The sequence below is a fragment of the Pipistrellus kuhlii genome, unplaced genomic scaffold (genome assembly GCF_014108245.1).
Source record: "Pipistrellus kuhlii isolate mPipKuh1 unplaced genomic scaffold, mPipKuh1.p scaffold_m20_p_118, whole genome shotgun sequence".
Lineage (NCBI taxonomy): Eukaryota > Metazoa > Chordata > Mammalia > Chiroptera > Vespertilionidae > Pipistrellus > Pipistrellus kuhlii.
The window spans coordinates 261,398-274,632 of NW_023425425.1; the positions used below are offsets into that span (position 1 = coordinate 261,398).

The 13,235-nt window shown below is 48.9% G+C and overlaps 2 protein-coding genes across 11 annotated transcripts in view; one reads left to right on the forward strand and one right to left on the reverse strand.

Moving 5' to 3' along the window:
- Nucleotides 1-10,216, reverse strand: part of CRYZL1 (crystallin zeta like 1) — a 30,052-nt gene extending 19,836 nt beyond the window's left edge. The window contains exons 1-4 of one of the 5 annotated variants that reach the window (XM_045579836.1): nucleotides 10,198-10,216; nucleotides 3,517-3,588; nucleotides 2,663-2,740; nucleotides 648-720 (exon numbers count right to left, since the gene is read on the reverse strand). In XM_045579836.1, coding sequence (XP_045435792.1) covers nucleotides 648-720; nucleotides 2,663-2,740; nucleotides 3,517-3,582 — 217 coding nt within the window. In that variant the 5' untranslated portion in view covers nucleotides 3,583-3,588; nucleotides 10,198-10,216. Of the gene's footprint in view, nucleotides 1-647; nucleotides 721-2,662; nucleotides 2,741-3,516; nucleotides 3,589-9,869; nucleotides 10,144-10,197 lie in introns of those variants that run through there. The other 4 variants (XM_045579838.1, XM_045579837.1, XM_036432761.2 and 1 more) reach the window with 4 other exon arrangements.
- Nucleotides 10,217-10,607: 391 nt separating this feature from the next.
- The window catches only part of ITSN1 (intersectin 1), a 147,821-nt gene continuing 145,193 nt past the window's right edge, over nucleotides 10,608-13,235 (forward strand). For 4 of the 6 annotated variants that reach the window (XM_045579840.1, XM_045579839.1, XM_045579842.1 and 1 more), the window contains exon 1: nucleotides 10,608-10,861. The gene's annotated coding sequence lies outside the window, so the exon portion shown is untranslated. The remainder of the gene's footprint in view (nucleotides 10,862-13,235) is intronic. The other 2 variants (XM_045579841.1, XM_045579844.1) reach the window with 2 other exon arrangements.

Sequence of the window (13,235 nt, forward strand, 5' to 3'; positions counted from 1 at the left end):
ATATGTAATATATTATATATATATATATATATATAATATATAATAAGGTTTCAGCTTAAAAAACATTTTTATTGATTTCAGTGAGGAAGGGAGAGGGAGAGAAAGATAGAAACATCAATGATGACAGAGAATTTCTGATCAACTGCCTCCTGTACGCTCCCTACTCGGGATCGAGCCTGCAACCCGGGCCTGTGCTCTGACCTGGAATCAAACCCTGACCTCCTGGTTCATAGGTTGATGCTCAACCACTGAGCCACCCCAGCCAGGGCAGAACCCATTTTTAGATGAGCAAACTGCTTAACTTTTAAATGCTCAATTTTATACAAACTTTAAAATTTAATGTCAATGTAGTTACTATTATGTAAATTTGGGCCAAAAGCCAATGTACAAAATAAATTTGTGCTGATTTGGAAACAATATTGGTCAAATACATAATCCCTAAATATTTACTGAAGTATAATAAGCTCTTTAATTATAAAACACCAGTTATTTTTCTTTTTTCTTTTTAATTTAAAAAGGAAAACATTTCTGTATAATTACATTTCCTATTTGAAGACGAGTGATTTTGTGTGCCAGCTCCCAATTGGCTGCCATGTAATTCTTCTGCCTGAGAAAGCAGATACAGGTGTTCACATCTGGAAACTTACCATCTAACACAATTCCAGCGATTTCTCTCCCGACAGGAAAGAAATCCTTCTCCATCTTCATTTCCGCCAGAAGCTAAATCATGACAAAGGCTATTTATTGTCAAAAACAAACCCTGGCTTCTTATACCGGAGGAAAGCAAGAGCACAAATCAAACCACAAGAAAAGCAAATATGACTCAATATTTGGAATAAAGACAAAGCAAATCACTTCACCAGAGGTTTCTCGTTGAGTAAGAATTAGTTGTTAGGTAGGAATTGGGTGTGAGTATCATTATTCCAATCACCACTAACACACTTCGTTTAACATCTTTCTTCTTCCGAGTCTGAAGGGAAATCATGCCCCAGATTTACCGGTCAGCCCCTTAGCTGGGGCAGGGAGGTCGGGGAGGGGCTGTGGCTCTCCTCTCCTTCCCAGCCTGTAAAGCCCCCGAGTGTTGTCTTCCTTAAGAAGCAGGTGGGAAGGGCTGATGGATGTACTTAGGAAAATTGCCATCTATTTTCAATTTGGAATTTTTTAAAAAGAATAAATCATATATTTTTGAGAGATTAGTGTTTTGTTAATCTTCTGGCCAAACCAAGCCCTTGCCTTTTGAAGTGACAGAGCATATACTGTACAGATATGCCTGTCGTTTAAGTTCCTGCCTTTTAAGCTTTTATAATGATACCAGAGCCATGGGACATATTTGTAGGTATCATAGTATTTTAGGAACAGTACATAAATAGAATTGGAAGTCAGTCTCTTGTACATATTTTTTATCTTTCAATATTTAGATCTCCTATATAAGATCATCTCCATATACCTGGTTGCCGGAAAAATCTTTCAATGTGGAACTTTGTACTTTTGCTAAGATGACACTCTCAGAGAAATGCTGGATGTTTTACATGATTTCTTTCTATATGATCTTTTATGCGCTCTCCTACAGAGCTACCATCATGGTTACAGCACTGCATCCTGCTGCCGTCACCTCCCTTAGCATTTGGTTACGTCACTGCACATTTTTACAACCGTGATGTTCAGTAGTTGTGCAATACTTCATTGAATTTACTATACTTTTTCTATTAGACATGAGATAAATTCCTAGTCTCGGATTTCCACTTTTTTCCAATTGCTGTATCTTCTCCATCTTTTTCTTGTTTTTTTGCACCTTCGAGGGCCTCCAGTGTCCAGAGATGTTGAGTAGAGGTTGTGACAGAAGCCCCGTTTGTCCTTTTCTTTCCTGTTCCTAGACGGGGATGTTAATGGGTTTTTCGTCGATTAGAAAGGACACCGTGGGAGGCTGGGCACAGAATGCTGCGGTCCTCCATTCCTCTCACAGGTGCAGGGCCCCGTCCCTCTCGGGCGTGCTCCGGGCACAGAGCAGCCGAGGGACGCACATGGCTTCACCTGTAATTTCCCTACATGCTTCACCGCAGGAAACTTTTAGATTCCTGGAAATGATGGTGACATTGTACTCCAATCATTTAAGGGTCCAATAAAACTTGGGTATTCATTTTTACAAAACGGAGTAAACGGCCCTGCTATATGTCATAGCACACTCAGCCACAGTTTACCACTTGAAAACTCCCCATGTGTTTCATGGTCAGTGATGGTAGTGAGCGGCTGGGGGTGTATGCAGGAGAGAAAGACCCAGAGAGATGTCTGTCTAAAGGTGCTAACTAGAAATATCTAAGAACAGACAGTTAATAAATTAGTTGATTCAATTTCTATATTTTTACTATGTTTATAAAGGTGTTTTCTTTCTTGACTATAGACCTTAGTAATTATAAATTCTCAGCCTTTTACAATGTAAAGGAGCTAATAAGTTGTTTTCCTGTAATAATATAAACTTCATGACTTCAATTAGATTAATATCTTAATATGGAAACATACAAATTCACACAAACTTTCCCCTAGCTGTTCTATTCTAAGGATGACAACAATTTCTTGGCACTCAGAGTAATTTATCATTATATTAGTACACTAAATAGACTATGAATTCTCATCTGACTTTTGACCCAAATAAAAGCACTAATACCTTTGTATTTATCTGGCTCAGAGCACAAGCTTTAACTTGCAGTTTCACATAATTATCCTCAGCAACAGGAAGGTTTTCCTAGAAGCAATGAAAACAGAAATGAACAACACATTCATCTTTATGATGTGAAAATTTTCATACACATCCGAAAAAAATTAGCCAGGCCCCAAATCTAACGTTAGGGATGAAAACTAAGAGCTATTTATATGCCATACTTATATATTCCAGAGTTTAATAAGGATTTGGGAACCATGAACACAATCCGGTTTTCCTCTGTCATCTTTCACTAACTCCCAAAATCACGTAAGTCAAGAGTCAAAATCTCAGACAGCTTGCTTCTACTACGGGAATGATTTTGGCCTGCAACAAACCTTTCAAACAATCACCAATATGTGAAAATTCCACTAGCTATGCTTAAAGTGGAAAAAACCCACCTAGTAGAAACCATTTAAAGCTTAGTGAATAAAGTAACTTTGCAAAGCTCAGAAATTAATGTGGAAAACAATACTTTCCCCCCTCTTTTATTTCTCAGAATGAGAGAATGTATTTTCTGAAATATGACTACAATCTGGAAATTTACTTTATTGTGGTGTTCAAAATAAGTTGAGTTAATTTTGCAACATATAAGACTATTCAGGTTGTATTGTTTTCCTAGTATCTTTTATACTACCACCCACGGGACTAAAAACTTTTGTAGCAACTCTTTTAAAAATATACTACAATATGTTACCACTGTAACATACAATTAAAGGAAAGTAATTTTTAGAGTTTTGTTTAAGTTTCACTAACAGATCATTTAAACTGAGTAAATATACTTATCTTATTTCGTTTAATGAATAAACAATTTTTCTCACCCGTTCTTGAAAAACAAATGTTATTTTTTCATTTGTAGAACTCTGTTGAAAATATAAGCCTTTCATAGTCACCTAAAGCAAAACAAAAAAAAGAAAAATACATATACATGAAACAAACCAACAAAAGGTCATCTATACCAAATGAAAGCAAAAATTGAAAATAGTGCTGGCAAAGGATAAAATGACAACTATCAATGTAGTTTTCATACAAATACACTTTGATAATAGTGCTTGAAAGTGATCACAGAAGTGAATGTGCCATCTTAGCAGATGTACTTGGGGGAGGCGGGGAAATGGGAGAGGTTCAGAGAGCAACTGGAATCACCAAAGGTGCCACTTAAAAAGCGCTCTTGTCCCACATGTGAAAAAGACCGTCCAAAAGGGAGCCTGGCTCAGGCAGCTGACGCATCGTCCCACCCCGGGAGGCTGTGGGTGATTCTGGGTCAGGGCACACCCCTAGGTTACAGGCTTGGTCCCTGGTCCAGGCCAATGGGAGACAGATACCAGTCAATGTTCCTCTCTCACACTCATGTTTCCCTCCCTCTTTCTCTCTCTCAAATCAATAAAAACATACCCTTTGGTAAGGATCTAAAAAGAACAAAGTGTCCCATCAAGACATCGAGACGGTGCCCCCAATTCTTCTGTAACCAGAAGTGTTTGAATCTGCAGTCTGTGGCTTCTGGAGCACATCTAAGGACACCAGTTGTTTCTTTAATTTTCATAACTTATGAAAGACTATCTTATTTATTTTATTTTAGAGATAGAGGAAGGGAGAGGGGTAGAGAGAGAGAAACATCAGCTGATTGACGGGCATGTGCCCTGACCAAGAATCACACTGGTGACCTTGTGGGCATAGGATGGCGCTTATCCATCAGCCACTAACCAGGCCAGGACGATTTTCTTTTTCTTTTTCAAATTCTTACGCATTGATTTAGAGCACATGTGTCAAACACAAGGCCCGCGGGCCAAATCCGTCCCGCCAGGCCTTGCAATGTGGCCCGCACCGCGCTGTCATCACTGCACTCCGCTGCGTTTCCATCACAATGACAGTTTATGACTGTTCAGTAAACCATTCGGCCCGCGATTTAGGCTGGATTTTAGATTTTGGCCCCTTCTCTGATTGAGTTCGACACCCCTAATTTAGAGAGTGAAAGAGACAGGGACAGACGGAGAGAAATATCGTTGTGAGAGAAACACATTGTGGTTGCCTCTTGCGCCCTGACCAGAGTCTGGCTGGGATGGAGCCTACTACTGAGGTACTTGCCCTTGACCAGAATCAATCCAGACCCTTCGGTCCACAGGCTGACGCTCTATCCACTGAGCCAAACTGGCCAGGGCTGTTTTCTAACGTGTAAGCTTACAGGTGAGAACAGCGCACAGGGGGAGTGCAGAGGCCCTACCGCACAGCCTGCTGATCTCTGCCTTCTGCTCCCGCCTGCTCCCCGGGTCCCCGGGAATACCCAGCACAGCTTCCCCTGATCTGTCTCATTTTATGTAAAAGAAGTTACATTCCCTGTGTTCACTTCTTTTTCTCAGCACGTTTGTTTCGCCCATGGTTGCTGATAGCTGTAGCTTATTCATGGCAAGACATTTCCAAAGGCATCATCTTAGTTGTAACGGCAACGTGAACTCTCCTTGCTCTCCTGCTACATCAATCCCCGAGGAGCTCATCTATTAATAATTGTAAACAAAACCTCTACAGATCATTCCTCCTCTACACCTGCAGACCCAAGGTGTTCTGAGTATCAGGTCAACCTCACGTCAGGAGACATAAACTGGACTCAGCTTTCTCCAAATGAGACTGTGCTGGCCGTTCAGTCACCATGGACATCTGAGTGTCTGTCACAAGTCCCTCCGCTGGGTGAAGTTATGGACACAGACCTTCCCTTCTCTTCTGAGATCCCAGCTCCCCTGCTCGTTTTCTGTCCTGATGGGCGTTAGCACAGCTGGTGTGCTCGGTGTAGTGCAATTCCCGAAAGTCCGACTGACTCTGCATACTCAGATTTCTACTGTTCCCGGCACAGACTAATACTGCGGCCATCCCGCTTCAGGCGCAGTTCTGAGATCTCTAACCCACCCTCGTTCTGTTGCCAGGAAAGCGCAGAAATCGCCAAGCAGCCAGGCTCAGAAAACAGATAAACCATTCTCCGGTGTGGCCAGAGCCCATCGCAATGCTGGGACGGCGGCACAAGACAGAGCTGGAGGGAGAGTCTTCATTCACACTGAAGAGGTGGCTCAATGTTAAGGTGGTTTTTTTATTGATTGACTTTAGAGAAAGAAATGGGGGAGAGGGGAGAGGGGACAGAGGGAGAGAGGAAGGAGAGGGAGGGAGGGGATGAGAGAGAGAGAGAGAGAGAGAGAGAGAGAGAGAGAGAGAACACGAACCATGGATTTCTTGTTCCACATACTTATGCATTCATTGGTTGCTTTTTGTCAGTGTCCTGACCTGGGATTGAACTGCAAGCTTGGTATATCAGGATGACACTAACCAACTGAGCCACCCAGCAGGCAATATTAAGTTTTCATAGTGTTCTCACTAATCTGTGAGACTTTTCATACATATCCACATAGCAGGTACAGCCCTGTGCCCAAACATTTGGTTAAAAAAATGTGGTCAGGAAATCAAAGTAGAGGGAGGCTTGCTTTAAATGCCACCCGTCACGGATGGTGAAGCATGTACTCCCGCTAACGAGGGCAGCTCTGCTTCTCCGCGGGAGGGCGTGTGCCTTCACGGAGGACTCTACACCGCGCAGGCGACGGTCTCTGGAGCCCCGTCCACTCTGAGGGCACTTTGTGTGGCATCGAGCAGAGATGGGCACATGAGATGGTCACAGGAGACACGAGAGGGGTTCACACTGGCTGGCCCTAGGAAGCGTTTCCAACATGACAGCATGTTGGAAGGACCTTTAAGTCCCCTTTTGGTGTCTGAATTCCATAGGAAAATGGGTGAGCTTGCAGGGTCCCTGGTACTGGAGGGACCTGCAGACACTGACACGTGCTGACAGTGGCATTGGCCGAGGGGAGAGAGGGCTGGGAGGGCCACAGTAAGTCCTCTAGTAGACAACCTAGGTTCCTGTGAGCATTAGCAAGACACTCAGCTGAGCTTACATGCCTGGGGATAATCTTTGTCTCTCACACAACCTTAGATGGAAAGACAGGTGAAGAACTAGGAAGGATAATTTTTCCTTTTTGACATAGGCTTTAGGCAGGAGCAAAAAAATAAAAAAGGCTTTTGCTTTCCGATGTCAAATCGCTGTCTATCTGCGGTTTCAGACACGTCCGTCCAAAACAGAGGCTCCAACGGCTTCTGAATCTCAAAAATTTCTTCAATAACTCTCTTGCCTCCAAGAGAGCGTAACTTTTATGATTTACTGACCTGCACCTGGGGTCTTATTGGAGGCACTCCCCTGCCAGTACCTCTGGGGGTGCTAATAGGTGGGTTGGGGGTGGGAGGGTCATTATCATAAGGAACGGAAATGTTTGGCCCAGTGCTAGTCAATGTAGGGCCATTTAATGTAGAATCCCAGAACAGAAACGTAGCTTCCGTTTCTCTGACAGTTAGCATCACGTATTCCTCCGGTGTGCCATGGAAACAGTGGACCACTGTGGTGATGAGTGACAGCTTCTTATGCGACCCCGCGGGTGATGAGGAGGGACCTCAGCATCTGCGGGATCTCCCAGTCTCTACCCCGCTTTCCCTCCTCTCCGCTGACTTACCAGTTTGCTCCACTATTGTTAATGCAGCGTGTAAATGCCTACTGAATTTTTCAACTCACCACAGAATCTTTAAAAATATTTATCGATTGATTTTAGAGAGGACAGGAGGGAGAGAAAAGTAGAGAGAGGGGAAAAAGAGAGAGGGAGAGAGACTAATTTGTTGTGTCACTTATTATGCCCTCCCTCATTCATAGGCTGATTCTTGTCTGTGCCCGACGAGAATCGAACCTGCAACCCTGGTGTATCAGGGCGATGCTCTTACCAGCTGAGCTGCCCCACCTGACCTCACTACAGCATCTTAATGAAACCATATCTTGCTTCAGATGCAAGATAGAAGTTGCAATTTTGATTAAATATTTACTAATAAATTCACAATCGAGAGAAATCTACAAAATGTCAAATTTATTGTAATGTATAAAGTTAGAAGAAAATTATTTTGCAAAAGACCATATTTTAGCATGTGTGGCTCTATGTATTTTTCTATTCACAAAACCTCTCCTTAGTTCCAAGTTTATTGCATCTAGAAAAATCACTAGTAAAGTTGTCTTTGAAATATTCTATATGAAGTTCACATGAGTAAGAAAACATTGACTTTTACCAATTAAAAAATGATTTCACCAAAAACAAAACCAAAACACACCATGACTCCATAGTGAAACATTTTAAGAATCCCTAAATGTTCCCATCTTTATGGAGGTACACAAATGAATCAAGAGGCAATACAGCTGCCCAAGGTAGAGAGCCTCTCCAGAAGCCTACGTATCTCTATGCTAACACTCTTCTTCAGTCTGGAACTTTGATGTTGAATACACAGCACTGAGAGTTGTACAACTACCAAAATATTTCAGTGCAACTGAAAGGCAACCTGACCTTATGCAGGGAATCCTGTTTCCAATCTGAACACCTCATCCCGGCCATAAACTGGAGCGGAGGCATCAATGACATGGCCTTAGTGACAGAAGATAGTAACTGTACCCGGGTGGCTGACAGGATTTAGAAACCATAACTGAGAGTCTGAATCCTGGTTCTTTCAGGCATCTTCAAACTACGGCCCACGGGCCACATGTGGCCCGCAGAGGAGTCTGATCCGGCCCGCCAGGTTTTTTGGGCAGTGAGCGCAGCCGAGGTGTTACAGTAGGAATTAGTAGTTCATATAGTCTGGCCCTCCAGCTCTCTGAGGGACCGTGATCTGGCCCCCACTTTAAAAAGTTTGAGGACGCCTGTACCTGCTAGCTATATGACTCTGGGCTACTTAATTTTAACCTTCAGATCTACAAATCAGAAGTGGTAGTTATTTTTTTATTTTTATTTTTTATGAAGCACATTCTTTTTTTATTTTATTGATTTTCCACAGAGAGGAAGGGAGAGGGATAAAGAGCTAGAAACATCGATGAGAGAGAAACATCGACCAGCCACCTCCTGCACAACCCTTAACGGGATGTGCCCGCAACCAAAGTACATGCCCTTGACCAGAATCGAACCTGGGACCCTTCAGTCTGCAGACCGATGCTCTGTTCACCTAGTCAAACCTGTTTCGGCTCAGAGGTAGTGCTTAAGACAAGGGTTGCAATAAGGATTAAGTGATATGTGCAAAGCGTTCAAGGAGGGCTGGCCGTTGTTACTGTTACTTCTGTACGTTGGGCAGAGAACCTCTAAGTGGCCCTGCCGCCCATCTCAAAGGGATCGGTCACATGCAACGCGAGCCTGAACACCGCGGAGTGTTTGCAGGGGACAACCGCATCGCACCCCTGGATCTGCGCGGCCCAATGAGGAAGGCCGCGGGCCACAGGGGAGCCCTGGAGCTGTGTCTAGTAGGAATTAAGATGCGCTGTAAATGTAATAATATGTCCGATTCAAAGACAATAAGAAAAAAAGTCTAATATCTCAATTAAAATATTTGTTTATTGTTGAAATGATATATTTTTGAAAAATACTGGGCTAAATAAAACATTAAAATTAATTTGACGTGCTTTTCATGTTTTTTTTTTTTTTTAAATATTGAAATCACAAAATTTAAAATGACACCAGTGGCTCGCCTTCTGCAAGCTTGGACAGAACTGATGCAGAATCAGCACCGGGGAGCGCCAGGCCCCGCCCAAACCCTGAGCCTGGGCGGCGAGGGAACGCGCGGCCAGGTGGTTCTCCGTTTGCTCCCGGGGCATCAGCTGCGGAGCGAAAGAGGCAGTCCCGGCCCCGCAGTCACAGCAGTGCGAACGGCCTTGGTTTACCTGGGCAACTGCCCCAGAAAGCACAGCGCAGGGGCAGACAGCGGGGCAGTAGGGAGGGAGGAAGAAAAATAAACTATAATTCTAGGGACAAAATGCGGCAGGAGGGGTCCCCGGGAGGGAGATCGGCGGAGGGACTGGCAGACTTTTCCTCCTTTGAAGCAAGCGGGAGGGAGATCAAACAGAGAGAAGATCTGGAAGGACCGGGAGGGAAATCGCGAGACGGACCCCGTCTTCCCCGCCCCTCGACGGCCTGGGCCAAGGAAGCTAGGCCTGGGCCCAGGGCGTCTGAGGCTGGGGTGCGGCGCGAACTGCATCCGCTCCGGAGCGGGAGCGTTACGCGGGGCGTCTATCGATCTTTCGTCCAAAGCCGCGTTTCCCGCGACACACGGCGCGCCACCCGGGACTCACCTGCTTCCGAGAGGCTCTAACGGCCTCCCCTTCGCCGCCGCCGCCACCTCCGAGCCCTTCCGCAGAGAGCCCGCCCCCGCGGGCCCAGGCCCTGCTCCCATTGGCCAGGCCGCTCGTCACTCCCGGACTCCCGGAGCTGTCGAGACAGCCCTAGCAACCGAACTCGGAACTACATCTCCCGAAATGCTCTGCTCGGAGGCGAGGGGCGGAGCCGCCCAGCGGCTACCAATAAATGGGTGAAGTTGCTGTCACCTGGATGGTTCCGTTTTATGCAAATTTCAGTTAAAGACCACACCATTTTTTTCATGCCAACTGTCTGCCCTACCACCTTCCTTGGACTGTGCCCCGCCTCCCTTTTCGCCTTAGAGATCCTCTTCTTTAAACATCTGCCTTAACTACATTAGTCGAATGCATCCTAACTAGCGTCTCGAGTGGCAAAGGACAAACGCACTGATCCCAGATCGGAAGCCTGTGGTTACGCCTTCTGGGAGGGGGCGGGGAAGAAGAGTCTTATGCCCGCCTCCCTTGCGCTTGGTGATTGGTGTACTGGCATGTCACTCCGTCCTCTTTCATCTTTATTGGTCCTCCTCTATGGGTTCCCTAGGTGGGCGGTGCTAGAGGCGAGGGGCGGTAAGGAGGTGCGGATCCCTTCTTCCTATTGGCAGGCCGCGTGTCCCCACCCACCAGTGGGCGGAGCCGGAGGGTGAGGGGGCGGGGCGGGCCGCGGAGCGGGATGAGCAGATAGGCGGGAGCGAGGGAGCGGGAGGGAGCCGGGGAGAGGACGGAGCGGCGGAGCGGGAGGAGCGCAGCTTGGTTGCTCCGTAGTACGGCGGCTCGCGAGGGAGAGCCCCTCGCGGCCTCGGGGACGCCCGGCGCGGCGGGCGGGCGGGCGGGGATGGTGTGGGGGCTGCGGCGCCTGCGTCCCTCCCCGCGGCGAGTGAGCGGCCCTGATTTGCGCCGGGGGCGGCCACGCGGACCCGCCCTGCGATGAGGTGAGGAGCCGCTGCGGCGGCCGGGCCGGGGGCGCGGCGGCCGGGGGTCGGCGCGATGGCCGCCCGGGGCTCCCGTCCCGAGGGCCGCCCTTCAGCCTCCGCCGCGCGCCCGGGAGGCGCGGCCACGGCGGCCCTCGCCTCGTCCTCCCGGGCGGCGGGCGGCGGGAGGCCGAGGGGCCGCGGCGCGGGCGGGGGGCGGCCGCGGACGGGCTTCGGGTGGAATGGGTGCCCGCAGCTGTGGGCGGGCGGGTCCCTCCCCGGGGCCGGGGCCGGGGCCGTCAGCGCTGCCCTCGCTGCCCTCGGGGCGCGGGCGCCGGCCAAGCCTCGCCTCCCGGGACCCGCAGCCCGCGGGGAGCGGCCGCGCGCCGCCGCCTGCGCCGGCCTCGGGCCCCGCTCCTCGCGCGCCGGCCCGGCCCGGCCCGTGCGGTTCAGGGTGCCGCCGGCCGCGGTCCTCCGCGCCCGGGAGCGCGTCCCGTGCCCGCCGCCTCCCGTCCCCGCTGCGGCCCGGAGCCCCCGCGCTCTCCCCGGACCGGGGCGGAGCCGGACCCCGGGAAGGGAACCGCCGCGGGAGGGGGATCTCGCCGGTGTGCCTTCGGGTCCGCGGACCCCCCGGTAGACGCACGTCCTCGGCATCTTTTGTGTCGCCCCGCGGGGCGGGATGGAGCGGCTCCCGCAGCCGCCGGGGGCCGTGTCCCGGGGACTGGCCCGCGGCTCCGGCAGATGCGCCTCTTTGTGCCCCGCAGCCGCGTCCTGGCGACGTGGCCGGGGGCGCTCGGATCGTGGACACAAGTCCGGTCGGACGCGCAGATAATAACACAAACCCGCGCACCTTACCGCACCGGACCCCAGCCTGTCCGCGGGAGGCGGTCCCGCCCTCCCCTGGCCAGTGAGGGGCGGCCTCCCAGGGCCCCGGATTGGGGGGCGGAGGAGACGGGGCAGGAGCGGGGCCACTGGCTGTGGGTGCTCCTCTCACCCCCACACAGGCGTGCGTGTGTGTGTGTGTGTGTGTGTGTGTGTGTGTGTGTGTGTGTGCTGGGATGCCCTTGTTAGGAGATGGCTAAGGTGCTTACACACCCCTCCAAGTTAGGATTTCTGTTTCTGAGAACTAGGTTTAGTTTACTGGAAACATTTATATTGTCTTAAAATATTGAGAGAGGGGGTGAGAGGGAGAAAAGAAGGCACCTGTAATCCTTTCAGCAATAAGGATACATAATAAAAAAGAGAGAGAGAGAGAGAGAGAGAGAGAGAGAGAGAGAGAGAGAGAGAGAGAGAGAGAGAGAAACTATTGAATTCTGCCTGTAGGAGGTTCTAAGTAATCTCCATTGAGAAATATGGGCCAGGAGTGATGGTGGTAAGACATGTGTAAAACTCCTTTAGGGAGCGCCAGGCGGGAGCTTCCGAAGGGACCATTCTCTGAAGGTATCTGTAGACCTCAGAGTGAAGGTATCCCGCATTGAAGCTGCTGCGGCCACAGTGCCTTCACAGAACCACTGTCCCCGCCTGGCAGGAGAGGAAGCGGACCAGGCGGGATGCACTTTGGAATGTCCAGATGCCAGGCGTTATGAAATGGGCATCACACGCGTGGTGGTTAGTTCCGCAAAACATTTGTCCCTCTTAGCATTTTTTGTTTTTGCTGATGACTCGCAATTTTCTTTTTCTCAATGCTTGTCTCTAATATCGGTAACAGACCCCCACTTAAGTTTCTCTTTTCCCCAAATGCCTAGAGCGAGGCAAATCTAAATATAGAAGCGGCTCAGGAGGAGGTGCTGGGGAATCCCTCTACGCCAGCCCATCTTTTGAATCTGCTAGCGTCGTCAATTACCTGCCAGAGAATGAATTAATCACAAGAGGGCTGGGTTTATTACTCAGTTCAAATTCCACTGCCGAGAGATCTGTCTTCGGAATGACCGTTCCCTTCTGAATGGCTCTCGTTGCCGGTGGGTTTCTCCGAGCCTGGGCCTCAGGACACTCCCAGCGGCATGAGCTGAGGTTCTTGTTCAAATTACGGCTGTTGTCATCTCCCCTCAGAATCAGACTCCAGTTGGTGTCATACTTCCCTCTCACTGTGTCCTAAACCCATCTCTTGGAGTGGATAGAGCACGTTTTTCCAGGAACAATGCTTTTTTACCTCAGGCTCCTGATAAAAACGATGACCTTGGGATGTGTAATCGGGGGCACTAAACCTTCCATAGGGCAGGCCATGGGTCATTGTATCCCCAGCGCCTAGAATAGTGCCTGCAGGAACTCACGTTTATGAGTGAACTACATTGCAGTGGGACCACGTTTGAAAACCTTTACTTGTGCTGAAGCCGGTTTGGCTCAGTGGTAGAGTGTCGGTCTGCGGACTGAAAGGTCCCAGGTTCGATTCCAGTCA